The sequence below is a fragment of the Aotus nancymaae genome, unplaced genomic scaffold, assembly GCF_030222135.1.
Source record: "Aotus nancymaae isolate 86718 unplaced genomic scaffold, 86718_ANA_hifiasm-v0.15.2.pri h1tg000046l, whole genome shotgun sequence".
NCBI lineage: Eukaryota > Metazoa > Chordata > Mammalia > Primates > Aotidae > Aotus > Aotus nancymaae.
In genome coordinates this window covers 8,249,797-8,271,263 of record NW_026988460.1, presented here as the reverse complement: position 1 = coordinate 8,271,263, position 21,467 = coordinate 8,249,797, and the positions used below count along the sequence as shown (strand labels likewise).

The following is a 21,467-nucleotide window of genomic DNA, read 5'->3' as shown; positions in this document are numbered from 1 at the left end:
TCTTCAGGAGTTTATTTCAGTTGGATTGAAAAGTGGAGCTGCTGCAAGGTTTTGAGCAGAGGAGTGCATGATGTGAAATACCTTTTGATATATCAGCAGGATGGTTATCAGGACCTTGATGAGGGCAGGGGGGTTGGGAGGACCAAAGCCTGGCTAGACTGAGTTAAGCAGGGAATTGACTAGCATAGTTGTAGACAACATACGTAAATGACTCTTTGAAGACTTTTGGTCCAACGTGGTGCAAAGAAGTGGGGAGTAGCAGTGGGAAAATGGGGTCAAGAGAATTTTAATTCATAATAGATAAATGGAAGGTAGGTGGTGACAACAGGGGGAAAGAAATATGTAAGTGGACATTTGAACTGGGGAAAAACAGACTTTAATTAACATTTTAACATAAGTACCCCTCCTGTTTGTACCTCTTCTAGCATTTTTTTGTACATCTTTCAAATCCAGGCTACCATTAAATATCTGTTTAGATTTTGATGGTGATGTAATTTCTAGTCAAAACTGGTGAAAACACAGTATTTTCTGTTTCTACCCCTACATTTCAAAAAACAATAAAACTAAGTTGAAATTGATTTTGTTAATAATAGTACAACTCTTGTTTACACCTGATTTTAATTTTTAAACTTACATGTCGTACAATTCGAATATCCTAATTTCTTTAAGAAGAATTTTGGAGCCACTGAAATGTTGCTCTGCATCAAAATGCCTATTATAATGCTGAAAATTTTTAATTATATAGATGTATGAATATTCATCTATCTGCATCTACAGGCATACATGGTATAAGTTAGATGAACAGTCTGCCTGTGTAAATGTCATTTATCACAATAAAATGCTGTTTTACTTAAAAATTATTTCCCCAATAGAACCAACGAGAATAACTTTGGCACCATCTAACATGGATGTTTCTGTTGGTGAAAGCGTCATATTGCCCTGCCAGGTACAACACGACCCGCTGTTAGACATCATCTTTACCTGGTATTTCAATGGGGCCCTTGCAGATTTTAAGAAAGATGGATCTCACTTTGAGAAAGTTGGTGGGGTAAGTTGTGGCACTTTCCTCATACTTTTTCTATTGCACGCGTCTCTGACACATTGCCTCTAAAAAAATGTGACATATAGGCAATGCTCTAGAAAATGTTTTCTAAGTAAGTGGTTTTTGTTGAGTGGTTCTTAATTGTTTTCATCTAATTTTACTTTTGTAATTACCAAAAAATGAACACATTTACTTCAACCTATAATTTCAATTAAAATTTATGGCTATTGTATTTATAGTAAATGTGACTTTTTGTTACAATTTTTAGTTAGTATCCTATGGAAAGGAAGATTTTCTTTTACAGGTGTTTATTTTCAACATGACACATATGCGATGAATTGGGAGAAAGCTGCACTTACTAAGTGTCTCCTCCAGGTGCTTGATCCCAATTAATGTGTCAGGCCAGGTTGCATCATCACCGTTAATCTTCACAATTGCACTGGACATTAGCAGTAAGACACTTCATTATACAGGTGCACAAACTGAGGATTGGAGCAGTTTATTAACTTACCCAGAGTCACTCAGCTACTTAGTGGTGGAACTTCAAGCCCAGATTGGTGTGTTTCCACAACACAGATGCTTTCTAATGATTCATTCCAATCTGTCTCCTCTTTTGTGATGATTCCACATTAGAAAGAATTACAGATTTTAAGGAAAAATTGTCTCTTTTAGGAGAATGGTCAAGAAGTGGCTCCATGCTGGTAAGCTACCCAGACTAAGGGTGAGCTTCACAGCATGCTTATGAATCTGGAATTACAAAGCCAGCTTCCCTGTGGGTCTGTTTGCACTGACTCAAGGACATCTTCATTGTTTTGGTAAAGAGGTCAGTGGTAGACAGTCAAGTCTGGTATCGTCATTATGGACTTTACAGACAGGCCTCAGTCAAGCAGAAAGCCACATGATGGTCAACTCAACTGTGTTCGTTTGACAAAAACTTCTTATTAAATGTATGTACTTGTTGTATACATTGACATGTTAATGTATTAAAATCATATGCAACTTAAAACCATGGTATTTTGAGTTGAATTGTGTCCTCCCAAAAGATGTATTCTTTTTTTTTTGAGACAGAGTTTCGCTCTTGTTACCCAGGCTGGAGTGCAATGGCGCGATCTCGGCTCACCGCAACCTCCGCCTCCTGGGTTCAGGCAATTCTCCTGCCTCAGCCTCCTGAGTAGCTGGGATTACAGGCACGTGCTACCATGCCCAGCTAATTTTTTGTATTTTTAGTAGAGACGGGATTTCACCATGTTGACCAGGATGGTCTCGATCTCTTGACCTCGTGATCCACCTGCCTCGGCCTCCCAAAGTGCTGGGATTACAGGCGTGAGCCACCGCGCCCGGCCCTAAAGATGTATTCTTAATGCCCAGTACCTCAGAATGTGACCTTATTTGGAAATTGCCTTATTGTAGAAGCCATTCGTTAAATTAAGATGATGTCACTCTGGATTAAAATGGGCCTTTATTCAATATAACTGGTGTCCTTATAAAAAGAAGGCCATTTGAACACAGATACACAAGGAGGAGAACACCATGTGAAGCACAGACACAGGAGAGATGGACCAATTAGGATGAAGGCCCAGAATGGAGCTGTGCTGCCATGCTAACCAAGGAATCCCTGGGGCTACCAGAAGATGGAAGAGGCAAGGAAGAATTCCCACCTAGAGATTTTGTAGAGAGCCTGGCTCTGCCTACACCTTGATTTCAGCCTTCCAGTCATCAGAACTCCGAGAGGATACATTTCTGTTGTTTTGAGCCACCGAGTTTTTAGTACTTTGTTACAGCAACCTTAGGAAGCTAGTACAGAAAAAGGAAAGTTTTTAAAAGAAAAAGGGAAATTAAGATGTTCAGATACCTAGCCACATTAAGTATAATTTTAGTACCCTTTTTATTATCCATTTTATTCCATTTTGGAAATACTACTTTTCTAATTGTTCTGATTGAGTCATGGCTTTTGAGAACTTCACCAATTGCTAAAATCTTTTAACTTTCCTTTCACTATTGCTGTAAATGTCCATTTATTTTTAAATTGTCACTGATTTTTTCTGTCATGATAGTAGAAGGCACATGCCATATTCTGAGCTAGCTCTCTCCTCCATACCCAGGCTGTCTTACAACTTACAATTTCTCCTTCTTTGGGCCTCAAAAAGGAGAAGGCTAAAATGCTACTTTCACAGAGACTCCTTACCCAATCTGGGAAAGGCTTCTCTAATCCAACTCTTCTGATACTTTTAATTATTAAAGAATTCCATTTGACACATTAGTCACCTTTGCCATTATAATGAAGATAATTATGTTTGTGATTGCTTTCTCAGCTGGATTGTTAGCTGTTGATAATAGTTTATCCAATACGGTTCTCTCTGTCTTAGCTAATGCTAAATAAATGTGTAATGAAAGACTGAAAAATCCAAAGTAGTTTGATTGTAATATATGCATCAAACAGTTACAAAGAAACACTAAGACTGAGCCAGATTTCAGCTATCTTTGAGAAAAGCTTGGAGTTAAGAACATTCGAGTTTATAATGTAATTTAACTATCTTGATTTACATATCACTGATAGGTTCTACAGAAGGCAGAAAGTCATCTCTGTACAAGTCAGGTGCCTGAAACATGAAATTTCATAAATTAATGCTGTCACTTTCCAATTCTGTTCTTTCTCTAACATGCTAGTTCATGGCCTATGAATTTTTTATTGACTTGTGCCATTAGTAACTTAATATTCTTCCATCAGTATAAAACAGTAAGCCATACAAGATGACATTACCCTTAAGCACAGGCAATTAAGTAAATCGGTTTTCTGTTGCCTCAGAAGGGAGTCATGTAACAAGTCTTGTCCTCTGATTGTGTATTCATTGCAGCATGCACATTAATACAAAGATAGTCAGCTTGTCTTTTTCCCCAGTGGGTTCATAGATATATCCCGTTTCCAAAAGCAGCAAAATGTGAACAAGGAGGCCGGTAAGTGGGAAAGTTGCCTAGAAAGGTAGATAGTAACAGCCATGTTTTAAAAAGGGGTTAGGTATAGTTCAGATTATAGAAAATACAATTCATAGCTTTGAACTGAATCAGCCAATTATTGGGACTATGCTAAGTAGTCAACACTCATTCATTTCTTTAAAAAATAAGAAAACAGGCCTTTTAGAAAAAGTCCATAAACTTAGAAAGCTCCAATAGTTTAAGCCAGATCTACTGTGTAGATTTGAAATTGTGCCAAAGGAACACAATGACACCAGTCACAGACTTTTGCACAATTGGAACAATACATTCAGAAAAGCTTTATGAAACTAAGTGTCCAAAACAAATTGGCACATCACAAAGAATGAGTAGGAGTCCAAAGACAGGTTTCAGTCTGTGATCATGGGGAGAATAAAAAAGTCTTATCATTAAATCAGTAGGAAAAGACTTCCACTTAAGTCCCTGTTTGCCAGGAATAGCTCAGTCACAGGCACATGTGGTGTGGTTATAGAAGTGGGGGATTTGTATTCAGATACACAGGAGTTCTAGGCACTGCTGTTTGCTGGTTGATGCCCATGGGTGAGTGAGTCATGTAATTTTTTTGGTCTTATTTTCTGATCTCTTTTCACATCAGTTTTTAGTACAGTCACGTGTTGCTTAACGATGGGGATACATTCTGAGAAATGCGTTGTTAGGCAATTTCATCCCTATGTGGACATCGTAGGGTGCACTTACACAAAGCTAAGGCACACCTAGGTTGTGTGGTATAACCTATTCCTCCTGAGCTGCAAACCTGCACAACATGTCACTGCCCCGAATGCTGTGGTCAGTTTAACAGAATGGCAAGTATATGTGTATCTAAACATTCATTGAAATGGTACAGTAAAAATACGGTATAAAGGATTTTCAAAAATTATACCTGTATAGGGTACTTACTGTGAATGAAGCTTGCAGGACTGGAAATTGCTCTGGGTGTCAGTGAGTGAGTGGTGAGTGAAGATGAAGGCTAGGACATTGCTGTATACTACTGTAAACATTAGAAACACTCTACACTTAGGATACACTCAATTTATAAAAAGTATTTTCTTCAACAAATTAACCTTAGCTTACTTTAACTTTTTTACTTTATAAACTTTTAACTTTTTGAAACTTTTTGACCATTTTATTGTTAAAACCTAGGTTAAAACACAAACACATTGTACAGCTGTACAAAAATATTTTCTGTATATCCTTATTCAATAAGGATAAGCTTTTTTCTGTTATTAATCTTTTTTTCATTTTAAACATTTTTGTCAAAAATGAACACACAAAGGCACATATTAACCTGGGCCTACACAGGATCAGGATCATCAGTATCACTGTCTTGTGCCCCGACATCATGTCTCACTGGAAGGTCTGCAGGGGCCAATAACATGCATGGAGCTGTCATCTCTAGGACAGCAATGCCTTCTTCTGGAATTCCTCCTGAAGGACCTATATGAGACTGTTTTATAGTTAACTTTTTTTTTTTAGTTTGTAGAAGGAGTACACTATAAAATGACAATAAAAAGTATAGTAAATGGCATGACATCATTTATCATAATTATTAAGTATTATGTACTGTACATAATTGTATGTTCTGTACTATTATATGACAGGCAGCACAGTAGATTTGTTTACCTCAGCATCATAGCAAATGCATCAGTAAGGCATTGTGCTGTGACATTATGATGGCTACAGTGTCACTAGACAATGAAAACTTTTTAGCTCAATTATAATCTTTGTTTGTTTGTTTGTTTGTTTGAGATGGAGTCTCACTCTGTCGCCCAGGCTGGCGTGCAGTGGTACAATCTTGGCTCACTGCAACCTCCTCCTCCTGGGTTCAAGTGCCTCCAGCCTCAGCCTCCTGAGTAGCTGGGACTACAGATGTGCACCACCATGTCCAGCTAATTTTTGTATTTTTAGTAGAGACAGGGTTTCACCATGTTGACCAGGCTGGTCTCAAATTCCTGACCTCAGGTGATCCTCCTACCTTGGCCTCCCAAAGTGCTGGGATTACAGGCATAAGCCACCATACCCACGCCTGGCCAGCTCCATAATCTTATGGGACCACTGTCATATATGTAATTCATCCTTGGCCAAAAAGTCATTATGTGACATATGACTGTTTTTACCATGTTCCCTCCCACCATGAGATCTCTTCCTGGAATACAGTTTTCTCCTTTTTGCCTGGATCTAGATATCTTCATATATGATCGTGTGTATGTAAATAAGAATGTACACATTCATATATACACTTTTATTTCACATATGCAGAATCATAAGAAGAGGTATAGGCCCAGCTATATGTGTATGGTAATGTTCTATCATACTGATATTTAACCAATGATTTTTACTCCATTATTTACCCCTGTATAACATCTTTGTTTCTTTACTTTTAAATGGAGCTTAGCTTCCACCAATAGGAAAAGGGAGGTAATATTCCAAAGTTCAAGAGAATAAAAGATCATTGTTGACTGGTATATGAAGACCTGGGGCCTGGCAATTTAAATATGATTTTACAGATGTTAAGGGATAATTTTGACTTGCTCAGTAAGCTAATTTTTGGACTTACATGCATTGTATGATAGAGGGTCCCTACAGATAGAAACTTTTGGACCTAAACACACTAGTTCACTCTATATTGTAAGGATGTTTAAATATATACACTTTGATAAACCCTATGTGGTGCAGGTACTTGAAATAAAGAATGTCTAGAGCCAAGCTGTACAGCTTTACCAACACTTTGTGGAATTGGATCTATGATGAATTAGAATGTTGTGGATAAAAGTCCTGGAAGCAATAAGAACTTTAGCAGTGACAACCAATCTGCCATTCATTTAAATGGCTTACTTCAATATGATTTATTTCCCACAAGCAACAATTTCACTCTAGTTACAGCTACTCATGAACTTGAGATTTGATGTATTTTTCAGCTCTCAGTGGTAGAAAAGAATATCTTTGAAATCGATCCTTTGTGTAATATACAAGTGGCCACTTTCACTTGATTTATTTCATAGAATTATTTGTGTGTGAAGACTAAAAGTTTGAAAACAGCAGTTCTTTATAGCTATGTAAATGATTTTATGTAAAGGAAATTATTCATTCCCCTAACAGCTTCTGGTGGCATTTTGAGTTTTTAAGCATGTCCCCATTGGACTATCGTATACATTTTGTTGTCTTGTCTAAACTCAAAGCATCAGCTGACTTGAAATAATTATTAAGAGAATGTACCCAGAAACAAATTGGTAAAAGTGGGGATCAGACTGGAAGAATTATTATTTATCTCGAACCCACATCTCTGAAGCGTGACTGTTCCCATAATGTTATTTGGTGGTACAGAAACAAGAAGTCTCCAATTCCAACTGGCAAAAGGGGTAATGCACAAAACTATTGACGTGTAGTTATTTGCCTGACTCATCATTTACTCAACCAGGCAAATAAAGGTTCAGTTCCTGCATAAAGTGTGATGGATATCCCAGGGCTGTATTTATCAAGTACAGTATTTATTAAGATGAATGGTCCAAAGCCATCCCCATTGGAAACCCTGTAAGGCAGATTTAAATTTACAAGAATAAGTCAAAGCAAGCAACATATGACTTCTTGTACTAAAATCCATAAAAACAGCAGACTTACAATAAACCAAGGCTATAAATGAAGTGACATAAAGGAAAATGTATGCAAATATTTATTATGTAAATACAACAGAAAGAGAGTGCAACAAATGTTAATCTCCAACAAAGAATAATTCAAGGCAAACCTTAAGAGCAAAAAGGATAAATTTATTTTGGAAAAAATCCTTTTTACCATGAAAATAATCACAAATCATAATGCTTCAAATAATGTAAGAATAAAACATACCAGGTCCAGAGCAAAGAACTAGTAAGAAATAAAACTGTGTAGACTTTTAGAGCTCTTCTTTCAACTATCTGTAGATCAATTTGCTAAAAATTAGACATTTTATTTTGATACTGTAATTAATTGAAGTAACAGAAACATATGAAAAAACTAATCCTACAAATAGAAAATACACACTCCTTTTTATTCTTTCCACAACCTTGCAAAATTTGGCTAATAAAAATAACAAAATATATGTACATAAAGGAGAAAGAACAAATAAAATTCATATAATATCAAAAAGAAATTGATAATCTACAGAATATAGCAATGAAGAATAAAAAAGAAAAACTAAAATTGGACATGAGAAAAAGAATATGAGATGAAAAAAGAAACATAAAAACACAAAGGATTCCATATTCAGGTCATGTATATGAAATTCCAATTAAATAGATAATTTATGCAGAAATATAAATTATCAAAATTCATTTAAAATATAAAATGAAATCGAAATTATTTAGGTAGATTCATTATTATGAAAACTTGCAAATCAGTTTCCCCCCTCCACCAATAATAAAGATTTTAGGGCTAGATAATTTTAATGGTAATTTTTGTTTTTCACATTTTAAGGCAACAGATCAATGTTCTGTATTATGTAAACTATTTGACAATATAAAAGTGTGAAATATTTTTAATTTATTTTGTAAGGCTAGAATATTCCTATGAACAAAACCTAGCAAGTTAGTAAATACTTAGTTCATACAAACTGATTTCATTAATAGAGTAAGAAAACCTAAAGGAAATTTTAGCAAACCATATTGAACATTATATTCAAAGATTAACCCTTTGCTACTATAGGATATCCCAGGAAATGTACATACATCATATCAATAAGTCTAATAAAACAAACCACAATATTCTTAATGGATATTAAGATGACATTCAATAAAGAAAGACCAATTACTGACTTTTAAATTCGTATTAAAATAAGAACATAAAGTTACTTATTCTGCATTCCAAAAAAGTCTTTAAAAGAAAAATCCCAGAGCTATTTTTATTTAACTTGTCAACAAGATGAGGCTACACACAGATACCATTACTGTAAAATCATTTGGACATGTTTGGGTCAATGCAATAAAGTATGAAACAGAAATAAAAGGTGACTTTGAAAATAAGGAAATAAACATTATTTCAGGACAAAATCATATTAGGGCTACTCAAAACCCAATAGTATCAACTCTAAAAATTTTTTTTAAGTTAATGACTTCAGTCAACTGCTTGGATACCAGATAATGCAAAAAATAATAGCTTCCTTACAGCTAGATAGGAAGATAGTCATAGTATTTTTCCAACTAGTTCTCTAAAGCACTGTAAGGTGACTACTGTAATAATTTATTGTATATTTTCAAATAGCTAGAATACAGGATTTTGAATGTTCCCATCAAAAATAAATGCTTTGAGATGATAGATGTGGTAATTGTTCTATTTTGATTATTATAGATCATATACCTCTATCTAAAGGTTACACTGTAATCCATAAATACGTACAATTATTATGTCTACTAAAAATATATATTAAAATTTTTAAGTAATAGTTTTATTTGTATCAACAATAACCAAAATAGAAAATATAAGGACAAAACCTCCCTGAAAAGATAAATTCATGTTAATAATTTGCATAAGAAGTGTGTGAGCCCTACATAAAAGCATCTACAATACTTTCTTAATTTAGCCAGAGAAAGAGAGATATAATAATAGAGACAGGGAAAGAAACATGAAATATTCAATATTTCCAGATCAAATAAAACAGGCATACATTATAAGGTTTTAATTTTTCCCATGATTTTCCATAACTTTAAAATACTAACAATCAGATCTCAGTTTAAATAATTATGAGAGTGCTTAGAGTAGGAAATCAAGTAAGGATAAAAATAATTAGTAGCATTTTAAAAGACAAGTAATAATGCCTCATCATTAATTTCCAGAGAATCTTCTGGGGATATTTGCTGAGGTAGGAAATTACTAGATCAGAATGGGTGTGACACACATTTAGTTTTATAATTCCAAAATCCAAAACAGAGTATCAGCTTTTGAAACCTATGCCTTTATCTCTGTCTCAGTTACATCATCTGCAAAATTAAGATGTTGATAATACTTTATTTAGAGATATTTTTAAAATGCCAAGGACGACACAAGTTAGCTGTTGTAGGTCATTACTACTGCCAGCAGTAGTAGTAGGATTATTTTTAAATTGTTCCCCAGGAAAGTTGCAGCTATTTATGTTGCCATCAGTACTACTAAAAGGGTCCTGCTTCCCCATATTCTTTTCTACTCGTGAATTTTTCCTTTATTTTTCTTTAATTTTTGCCAGCAGATGGCTGAGAAGCCGTATCTCATTACCACCAACTTCTCATTTCTCAGATTCATGAGATTGAAAATCTCTCCATTTGCTTGTTAAGGATTTGGATACTGGGGAAAGATTGAGAATTGTAACTAACTTCTCCATATCAAAAAAATTGGGAGTTAATACTGACTCTTATGAAATTCAAGATTACTTCTGCAGAGAAGAGTAAGAAAAAACTACCTTTTATTTCTGACTAGAGAAATTCATAACAAAACCCAGTTGCCTGGATGATTCCATAGGATACTAATTTAAAAGAAAATCTAGCATAGAGAGTAACTTTCTAAGTTATAAAACAAAATGCAAACTGCTTCAAGGCAACTCTCAGTTAGACAGGATTTTTTTTTTTCCAAAGTAAGGAAATTTACATGTGCATATCAGATTTTGGTTTTATTTTTAATAGACATACAACAATTGTACATATTTATGGGATACAAGCTGATATTTCAATACATGTATTAATGTGCATATATCAGATTGTTATCTCTTTCATGTGTCCTTTGAAGAGAATTCTTTGTGGCACAGCAGGAAATCTTTCACTTAAACACAAATTCCCAATATATGTACTAGTCATTTTCTCTCACAGTTTGGCTCTACCTTCCACAGAGGGCAAATTTTATGTCACTCTTCTGTTAACTTTGTCTATTACATCATTCATAAAAGATTGTTTTTTCCATTTTAAAGTAAGCAAGTCTATCTTCTTTGGCTAAGAGTTTTCATTAGTTTTCTTGGATTGAGTGGGATATAAAGCTGTGAGAATTTGATGAGAGACAGAGACAAGATTTCAGAACCAATGTTCATAAGCGTTACAGAAAAATATTTTGGGGTGTTAGAGAGGCTATGCCTCTGGGAGAGAAATTTTGAAAGAAATGCAGATATTTAAAGAAAACCGCAGGCAGATTTTGCTGTGAACTTCAACGTGCTTCACCACAAGCCTTCAATAAAATTACATCACTTAACAATTCTTAGAAGAGTTGGTTTTGGCTAGACACAGTGGCTCAGCCTATAATCCTAACACTTTGGGAGGCCAAGGCTATCATGGCAAAACTCCATCTCTACTAAAAATATAAAAATTAGCCAGGGGAGGTGACACACACCTGTAGTCCCAGTTACTCAGGAGGCTGAGATAGGAGAATCACTTGAACCTGGGGGGCAGAGGTTGCAGTGAGTGTAGATTGCACCACTGCACTGTCACAGGGTGACAGAGTGAAACTCTGTCTCATAAAAGAAAAAAAAGAAAAAGAAGAGTTGGTTTGAGAAGGCATGGGTTATCTGTGTTACTGTTATCTTAGGATATACTGTAGTTCCACTATTGGAACTCATATTGAAAAAGGTAAGATACCGCCAAAGAATTACTAATGTGTATGTTTATATACATGTGAGTATATTTGTGTATATACCAGCATACAAAAATCCAAACACAGTAATATACAAGGTTTTTTAAAATCTCTGAAAGTTCTAAGAGTGTTGGTAATCTTTGTTGGTTTAAAGTCTATTTTAACAGAGACTAGGATTGCAACTCCTGCTTCTTTTCTGCTCTCCATTTGCTTGGTAAATCTTCCTTCATCCCTTTATTTTGAGCCAATGTGTGTCCTTGCATGTGAGATGGGTTTCCTGGATACAGCACACCGATAGGTTTTGACTTTTTATCCAATTTGTCAGTCTGTGTCTTTTGATTAGGGCATTTAGCCCATTTACATTTAAGGTTAATATTGTTATGTGTGAATTTGATTCTGCCATTTTGATGCTAGCTGGTTGTTTTGCCCGTTAGTTCACGCATTTTCATCATTGTGTCGATGCTCTTTACCATTTGGTACGTTTTTAGAGTGACTGGTACTGGTTGTTCCTTTCTGTGTTTAGTGCTTCTTTCAAGAGCTCTTGTAAGGCAGGCCTGGTGGTGACAAAATCTCTCAGCAATTGCTTGTTCATAAAGGATTTTGTTTCTCCTTCACTTATGAAGCTTAGTTTGGCTGGATATGAAATTCTAGGTTGAAAGGTCTTTTCTTTAAGGAAGTTGAATATTGGCCCCACTCTCTTCTGGCTTGTAGGTTTTCTGCCAAGAGATCTGCTGTGAGTCTGATGTGCTTCCCTTTGTGGGTAGCCTGACCTTTCTCTCTGGCTGCCCTTAGCATTTTTTCCCTACATTTCAACCCTGGTGAATCTCATGATTATGTGCCTTGGAGTTGCTCTTTTTGAGGAATATCTTTGTGGTGGTCTCTGTATTTCCTGGTCTTGAATATTGTCTTGCCTTGCTAGGTTGGGGAAGTTCTCCTAGACACATCCACGTATGTTCATTGCAGCACTGTTTACAATAGCAAAGACCTGGAACCAACCCAAATGCCTATTAATGATAGACTAGACAAGGAAAATGTGGCACATATACACCATGGAATACTATGCAGCCATAAAAAACTATGAGTTTGTGTCCCTTGTAGGGACATGGATGAATCTGGAAATGCTCATTCTCAGCAAACTGACACAAGAACAGAAAATCAAACAGTGCATATTCTCACTCATGGGCAGTTGTTGAACAATGAGAACACATGGACACAGGGAGGGGAGTATCACACACTGGGGTCTGTTGGGGGAAATAGCAGAGGGACAGCGGGGGCTAGGGAGGTTGGGAAGGGATAACATGGGGAGAAATGCCAGATATAGGTGACAGGGGGATGGAGGCAGCAAACCACATTGCTATGTATGTACCTATGCAACAGTTCTGCATGTTCTGCACATGTACCTTAGAACCTAAAGTGCAGTAAAATATATATTTAAAAAAGAAAAAAAGGAGTGTCAGTAATAATTCATTTGATATTGCTTATAATTCCTTTAGTTCCTCCAAATTTTAAATATCCATAACAGATATTTACATCTGTGATTTGCAAATTAAAAAACTCTCACCTCTTGGAAGCTGAGGCAGTTGGTGACTGGTGGAAAGAGCTGCAGTTTATAATTTTGGCTTGTTTTGTTTGACAAAGGCTGACAGGATTAAGGTTCATGAGTACATCTTGCAAAAGGGGACTGAAGTCAAAAATAGGGGTAAATGCAATAAATAAATAACTCATATCAGATGAGGAGAAAAACGGGTATCTGCTGATGATAGCTTTACTTTTACTCATGCTGCCTTAGGTATTTTTAATGGCTTTCTTGAGATGTGATTCCCATACCATGCAATGTGTCCACTTAAAGTATAAAATTCTGCGGCTTAGCTGTGCTTTCACTGTAATAGTTATAGAATATTTTTATCATGTCAAAAAGAAAGCTCATATCTCTTAACCATAACTTTCCAAATCCCCACCCTTCACTCCCAGGCAGAGACAACCACTGATCCACTTTCTCTATATACATGTTTGCATATTCTGGACATTTCATATAAATGGAAACATAATATGTGGTCCTTTGAGATGAACCCCTTAAAAAAAACTTTATTTATTATATAGTTTTTAAGGTTCATAGCAAAATTGAACTAAAAGTACAGAAAATACCCATGTACCCCCATGCTCCCACACATGCACCCTCCTCGACTATCAACATTCCATACCAGAGTGGTATGTTTTTTATAATCTGTAATCCTACACTGACACATCATTATTACACCAAGTTCATTCTTCGTGTTTGCATTCTATTGGTAGAAGTGTATAATGGTGTGTGTCTACCATTGTAGTATCTCACAGAATAGTTTTACTGCCCTAAGAGTTCTCTGTACTCTGCCTGTTCATCCCTTTCAGCCCTCCTAACTTCTGGATACCACTAATCTTTTCATTGTCTCAATAATTCTGCCTTTTTTAGAATGTCATGTAGTATATAGCCTTTTCAAATGGGCTTCTTTCACTTAGTAATATGCATTTAAGTTCCTCCAGGTCTTTTCATGGCTTGATATCTCAGTTCATCTTAGTGCTGAATAATATTTCAGTATCTGGATGTATCACCATTTATTTATCCACTCATCTACTAAAGGATATATCGGTTGCTTCCAAGTTTTGCCATTTATGAAAAAAGCTGCTATATACATCCATGTGCAGGGTTTTATTGAACAGACATTTTCAATTCATATTGGTAAGTACCAAAGAGCATAATTGCTAGATCTTATGGTAAAGGTATGTTTAATTTTGTAAGAAACTACTGGACTGTGTTGCAGAATGGCTTTAATGTTTTGCATTTCCACCAGTGATAAATGAGAGTTCCTGCTACTCTACATCCTCGCCGGAATTTTACGTTGTCAGTGCCTGGATTTTGGCCAATGTGATATATATGTAGTGTTATCTCATTGCTTTAATTTGCAATTCCCTAATGAAATATGATGTTGCACATTTTTTTTATTATTTGCCATCTGCATCTAGTCTTTGATGAAGTGTTGGTTCAGGTCCTTTGCCTACTTTTTAATCAGGGTGTTCATTTTTGTATTGTGAAGTTTTAAGAGATGTTTCTATGTTTTGTATAACAGCCCTTTTTCAGATTTGCCTTTTGCAATACGTTCTCCAGGTCTATGGCTTGTCTTCTCATTCTGTTATCATCACTTTTTTGCTTTTTAAAATTTTTTAATTTTTGAGTCACTCAGGCTGAAGTGCAATGGTGCAATCTCGGCTAATGCACCCTCTGCCTCCTTTGTTCAAGCAATTCTTCTGCCTCAGCCTCCCCAGTAGCTGGGACTACAGGTGTGCACCACCACACCCAGCTAATTCTTGTATTTTTAGTGGAGATGGGGTTTTACCATGTTGGCCAGTCTTATTTCAGTCTTATTTCCTGACCTCAGCTGATCTGCCCGCCTGAGCTTCCCGAAGTGCTGGGATTACAGGGGTGAGCCACCATGCCTGGCCAACATTGCTTTTTACAGAGCACAAGTTTTAAATTTTAATCAAGTCCAAGTTGTCAATAGTTTCTTTCATAAATCGTGCCTTTGATGTTATATATAAAAGACATGGCCATATCAAAGATTATCTAGCCTTTTGCCTATGTTATCTTGTAGGAGTTTTATAATTTTTTATTTTACATTTCATTTAGGTCTGTGATTCATTTTGAGTTAAATTTTGAGAAGGGTGTAAGGTCTGTGTCTAAATTTATTTGACATGCAGATATCTAATTGTTCCAATATTATTTGTTCAAAACACTATCTTTGTTTCACTGTATTTTTTGTTCTTTTGTTAAATATCAGTCGACTATATTTGTATGAGTCTGTTTGTCTATTTCTTGGCATTCTGTTCTGTTCTGTTGGTCTGTTTGTGTGTTATTACAGCAATACCACACTATATTTTTATTTCTTTGATACAATATCTCACTCTGTCACCAGGCTGGAATGCAGTGGCATGATCATTGCTTACTGCAGCTTCAACCTCTGGGGCTCAAATGATCCTCCCACTTCAGCCTCCCAAGTAGCTGGGACTACAGACACAAGCAATCATACCCAGCTAATTTTTGTATTTTTTTGTAGTGCCGGAGTTTCACCATGTTTGCCAGGCTGGTCTCAAACTCCTGAGCTCAAGTGATCCACTGACCTCGGCCTTCCAAAGTACTGGGATTACAGGCCTAAGTCATCATGCCGGGCCTACACTATCTTGATTACTGTAGCTTTATATTAAGTCTTGAAATTCGATAGTATCAATCCTCTGACATTATTCTTCTTCAATATCAAGTTGGCTATTCTAGGCCTCGTACCTTTTCACATAAACTTTATCAACTTTTTTTTTTGTTGATGTCCACAAAATAACTTTCTGGAATTTTGATTAGCCTTAGAATAAATCTATAGATCTAGTTGGGAAGAGCTGGCATCCTGACAATATTGAGTGTTTCTATCCATGAATATAGACTGTCTTTCTATGTATTATGTTCTTCTTTGATTTATTTCATCAGAGTTTTATAGATTTCCTTACATAGATCTGTACATCTTTTGTTAGACTTATTCCTATATATTTCATTTTGGGGCACGTTGATGTAAATATATTTATACCTATATATTTCATTTTGGGATATATTAATGTAAATATATTTATACCTATATATTTCATTTTGGGGAGAAGTAATGTGTTTTTAACTTCAAATTCTACTTCTTCATTGCTGGTATATAGGAAAGGGATTGACTTTTGTGTATTAACTTTGTATCCTATATCACTTATCAATTCCAGGAATCTTTGTTGTTATAGTTGTTGTTTTTACTTCTTTCCAGTTTTCTTCATTGACTATCATGTCATCTGTGAATGAAGACAGTGTATCTCTTTCTTTCCAATCTATATACCTTTTATTTCCTTTTGTTGTTTTATTACATAAGCTAGAACTTCCAGTACAATGTTGAAAAGCAGTGGTGAGAGGGACAATTTTTGCTTTCTTCCTGATCTTAGTAGGAAAGCTTTGAGTTTCTCATCAAGTATGATGTTTGCTGTAGGTTTTTATATAATATTTTTAAAAATCAAGTTGAGGAAGTTCCTCTCTATTTCTAGTTTGCTGAGAGTGTTTATCATGAATATGTACTGGATTTTGTCAAATGCTTTTTCTGGATCTATTGATATGATCATGTGATTTTTCTTCTTTATCCTGTTGATATAATGGGTTACAATAATTGATTTTTGAATGTTGAACCAGCCTTGCACACCTGAGAGAAATCTCACTAGGTGGTTGTGTATAATTCTCTACCTTACTGAATTTGATTTGCTAATATTTTGTTGACTATTTTTTCATCAAATTCATAAAAGATATTGGTGTATATTTTTCTTTTCTACTAATGTCATTGTCTGGGTTGGATAAGTAAATGCTAACCTTACAGAATGAGTTAGGAGGTAGTCTCTCTGTTTCTGTCTTCTGGGCAATGTCATAGAAAATCTGTATAATTTCTTTTTTATATGTTTAGGAGAATTCATCATTGAACCCATCTGGACCTGGTGCTTTCTGTTAGGGAATATTATTAATTATTGATTCAATGTATTTATTAGATATAAGATTATTTGTGTTATCTGTTTCTTTTTGTATAAATTTTGGCAGATTGTATCTTTCAAGGAATTGATCCATTTCATCTAGGTTCTCAAATTTGGGGACATAGTATTGTTCATAATATTTTTTATCTTTTTATATACATAGGCTTTGTGATGATGTTTTCTTTTTAATTTCTGATATTAGTTATTTGTGTCTTCTCTTTTTTCTCAAGTAGCCTAACTTGAAATTGATTGATTCTACTCCTTTTTTCAAATAATCAGCTTTTGTTGATTTTCTTTATTAACTTGCAGTTTTCAAGTTTATTCATTTTTACTGATTTTTTTTTCCATTTCTTTACTTTGGATCTGATTTGCCCTATTTTTCCAGTTTTCTAAAGTAGAAAGCCTATATTATTGGTTTTGTTTCTTTCTTTTTGCTTTTATATGCACTCAATGCTATAAACTTTCCTTTAAGCCCAGCTTTCACTATATTCTACAAATTTTGGTAAGTTATATTTTAGTTTTTATTTAGTTCAAAATCTTTTTTATTTTTTAATTTAAAAACATCTTTTATTGAGATAAAATCGTATGTACACATTTTATTTTATTTTTATTGTTTTCAACTATTATTTTAGAATCAGGGGGTACATGTACAGGTTTGTTACAAGGCATATTGCATGATGCCGAGGTTTGGAGTATGAATGAATCTATCACCCAGGTAATGACCATAGTACCCAATAGTTCTTCAACCCTTGTGCCCCTAGACCTCCTCCTTTTATATTCCCCATTGTTTACTGTTATTACATTTATGTTCATGTATACCCAATGTTTAGCTCCCACTTACGAGTGAAAACTATTTTCTGTTTCTCTTAGTTCACCTAGGATAATGGTTTCCAGGTGCATCCATATTGCTGCAAAAGCCATGATTTCATTCTTTTTCACGGTTGCAAAGTATTTCATGGTATATATGTACCACATTTTCTTTATCCAGTCTCCCATTGATGGGAACCTGGGTTTATTCCATGTTTTTGCTATTGTCAATAGCACTGTGATGAACATATGGGTGCATATGTGTTTGTGGCAGAATGATTTATTTTCCTTTGATTATGTACCTAGTAATGGGATTGCTGGGTTAAATGGTAGTTCAGCTTTTCCTTCTTTGAGAAATCTCCAAAATGCTTTTCACAGTGGCTGTACTAATTTACATTCCCACCAACAGTGTATAAGTGTTTCCTTTATTCCACAGACTTGCCAACATCTGTTATTTTTTTACTTTTTAACAAAACCCATTCTTACTGGTGTGAGATGGAATCTTATTGTGGTTTTGATTTGCATTTCTCTGATGATTAGTGATGATGAGCATTTTTTCATATGTTTGTTGGCCACCTGTATGTCTTCTTTTGAAATGTATCTGCTCATGTCATTTGCCCACTTTCTACTGGGGTTATATTTTTGATTGTTGATTTAAGTTCCTTATGGATTCTGGATCTTAGACATTTATTGGATCCATAGTTTGCAAATATCTTCTCCCATTCTGTAGATTGTCTGTTTATGCCCTTGATCATTTCTCTTGCTGTACAGAAGCTCTTTAGTTTAATTATGTCCCACTTGTCAGTTTTTGTTTTTGTTGCAATTTCCTTTGAGAACTTAGTCATAAATTATTTGGCAAGGCCAGTATTGAAAAGAGTATTTCCTATGTTTTTATGGGGTAGTTCCCTACAAAATATTTTCACAGGATACTTCCTAGGATTTTTATAGTTTTATGTCTTGCATTTAAGTCTTTAATCTGCCATGACTTAATTTTTGTGTATGGTGATAGGGAAGGGTCCTTCTGCATATGAATAACCAATCATCCAGCACCACAAAAATCTTTTTTCAATTTCACTTGAGATTTCTTCTTTGATCCATGTGTTATTGAGAAGTGTGTAGTTTAATCTCCAAGTATTTGGGGATTTTCTAGCTACCATTCTGTTATTGCTTTTTAGTTTAATTCTGTTACAGGCTGAGAGGAGACATTGTATGATTTTTTTTATACATCTATATTTTTAAGGTGTGTTTTATAGCCCAGTATGTGGTCTTTCTTGGTGAACATACCATATGAGCTTGAGAAAAATGTGTAACCTGCTGTTGTTATTGGAAAGGGATCCCAATCCAGACCCCAAAAGAGAGTTCTTGGTTCTTGTGCAAGAAAGAATTTAGGGTGATTTTATTAGAGAAGTAAAGAAACAAAAGAATGGCTACTCCATAGGGAGAGCAGCCCTGAGGTCTGCTGGATGGCTGTTTTTATGGTTGTTTATTGATACGCTAAACAAGGGATGGATTATTCATAAGTTTTCCAGGAAAGAGGCAGGGATTTCTCAGAACTTACGGTTCCTCTTCATTTTAGACCACATGTGGTAACTTCTGGACATTGCCATGGCATATGTAACCTGTCATGGCACTGGCAGGAGTGTCTTTTAGCATGCTCATGCATTATAATTAAGATATAATGAGCAGCAAGGATGACCAAAGGTCACTTTTATTGGAATCTTGATTTTGATAGATTTGGCTGACTTCTTCAGTATATTTTGTTTTATTAGTGGGATCTTTGTGACCTGTATCTTGTGGCAACCTCCTGTGACTAAGAATGTCTGACCTCCTAGGAATGCAGCACAGAAGGTCCCAGCCTCATTTTTCTTTGGCTGTATTCAAGATGGAGTCCCTCTGATTGAAACGCCTCTGACAGTGCAGTTGGATAAAGTAGTCTGTAGATGTCCATTATACACAATTGATTGAAGGTGCTGTTGAGGTAGCCTAAGTCTCTTTATGGGTTTTTTGCCTGTTGCATCTGTTCATTTTTTATAGAGAGGTGTTGAAGTCTCCAAATATAATACTGTATTCCTCTGTTTCTCCTTGAAGTTCTATCAGTATTTGCCTTATGTATTTTGATACTCTGTTGTTATACATACACATAAAGAATTGTTACATCCTCTTAGAGTGTCCCTTTATTATGTAATGCCTCTCATTAGCCCTGATAACTTTCCTCAATCTGAATTATGCTATATTTAAAATTAATATAGCTACTCCTGCTTTCTTTTGATTAGTAAAATCATAGTATATCTTTCACTATCCCTTTTAATCCATATGTGTCTTTATATATAATGTGTAATCTATATGTGTCTTTATATATAATGTGGGGATTTGTAGACAATATGTAACTGGGTCTAGGCTTTTTGATACATTCTGACAATTTCTTAGAATGTCTGTCTCTGCTTGCCTTATCCATCTGTTTCTACATGTTGTTTACTTTTTACGCTAAACTCTTTAGCACATTGGGATTTTTGAATTCCTGTATTTTTAAAATTTAAAATCATAGGATTTTCAATTCCAGCATTCCTGCTGTATCTTACTCTTGTTCTGATGTTTGTTCAGTCTCTTCAAACTATGTACTTTTGCCTTTTAGTATGCCTTGTAATTTTTTATTGAAAGGCAGATGTGATGTACTAGGTAAAACGTACCGCCATAAATAAGCCTTTAGTAATGTATTGGTAAGGTGTGAGGAGGAGGGACAGAATTCTTTAGTCCTATGAGTAGGTCTCAGTCTTCTAGTGAACTTATACCCCTGGACTGTGAACTTCTCAGTCTTTTTCCCTTTTTACATGGGACAGGATGGCTTAAGGGGTCTGGAGTTAGCTAGTTTTCTCCCTTCAGATATGTTAGACTCTTAGAAAACACCAGCAGATTAGACTGAAGCTGCTGAGGGAAGAGCATTTTAAGAATAGAATACTCTAATGTATCTCAAAATGGTCTGTTTTCTTCCCCCAACTACCAGAAACATGAGATTTTTTTTTTCCCTGATATTCACTGTGAGAACCCAGTGAAACACTCTGAGATAAAATTAGCACAGGTGTGCAGCACCCCTATGATTGGCTCTTCCTGAAGTTTTAACTCAGGGAATTGTCCACATGAACCTTCAGGAGTTACTCAGTTACCGTTCATGTTTTCCTGCCCTAGCACTTGTTCTTGGGGATGTTTGCACTCCAAGTTGTGATTATCTATATCTACCTGTGTGTCTGATTGGAGGAAGCCGTTTGCCCTGTGACCTCACTTCTCTGCCAGATCTAAGAATAGTTGTTAATTTTTCAGTTTGTTCAGCTTTTTTTTTTTTTTTTTGAGTTGGAGTTTTGCTCTCGTTACCCAGGCTGGAGTGCAGTGGCGCAATCTCGGCTCACCACAACCTCCTCCTCCTGCGTTCAAGCAATTCTCCTGCCTCAGCCTCCTGAGTAGGTGGGATTACAGGCATGCGCCACCGTGCCCAGTTAATTTTTTGTATTTTTAGTAG

The 21,467-nt window shown here is 35.4% G+C and overlaps 1 protein-coding gene across 2 annotated transcripts in view; it reads left to right on the top strand.

The window, feature by feature from the left end:
* Positions 1 to 21,467, top strand: part of CNTN3 (contactin 3) — a 332,828-nt gene that overhangs the window by 262,894 nt on the left and 48,467 nt on the right. For both annotated transcript variants that reach the window (XM_064361917.1, XM_012477072.2), the window contains one exon: positions 873 to 1,048. In XM_064361917.1, the coding sequence (XP_064217987.1) occupies positions 873 to 1,048 (176 nt within the window). The remainder of the gene's footprint in view (positions 1 to 872; positions 1,049 to 21,467) is intronic.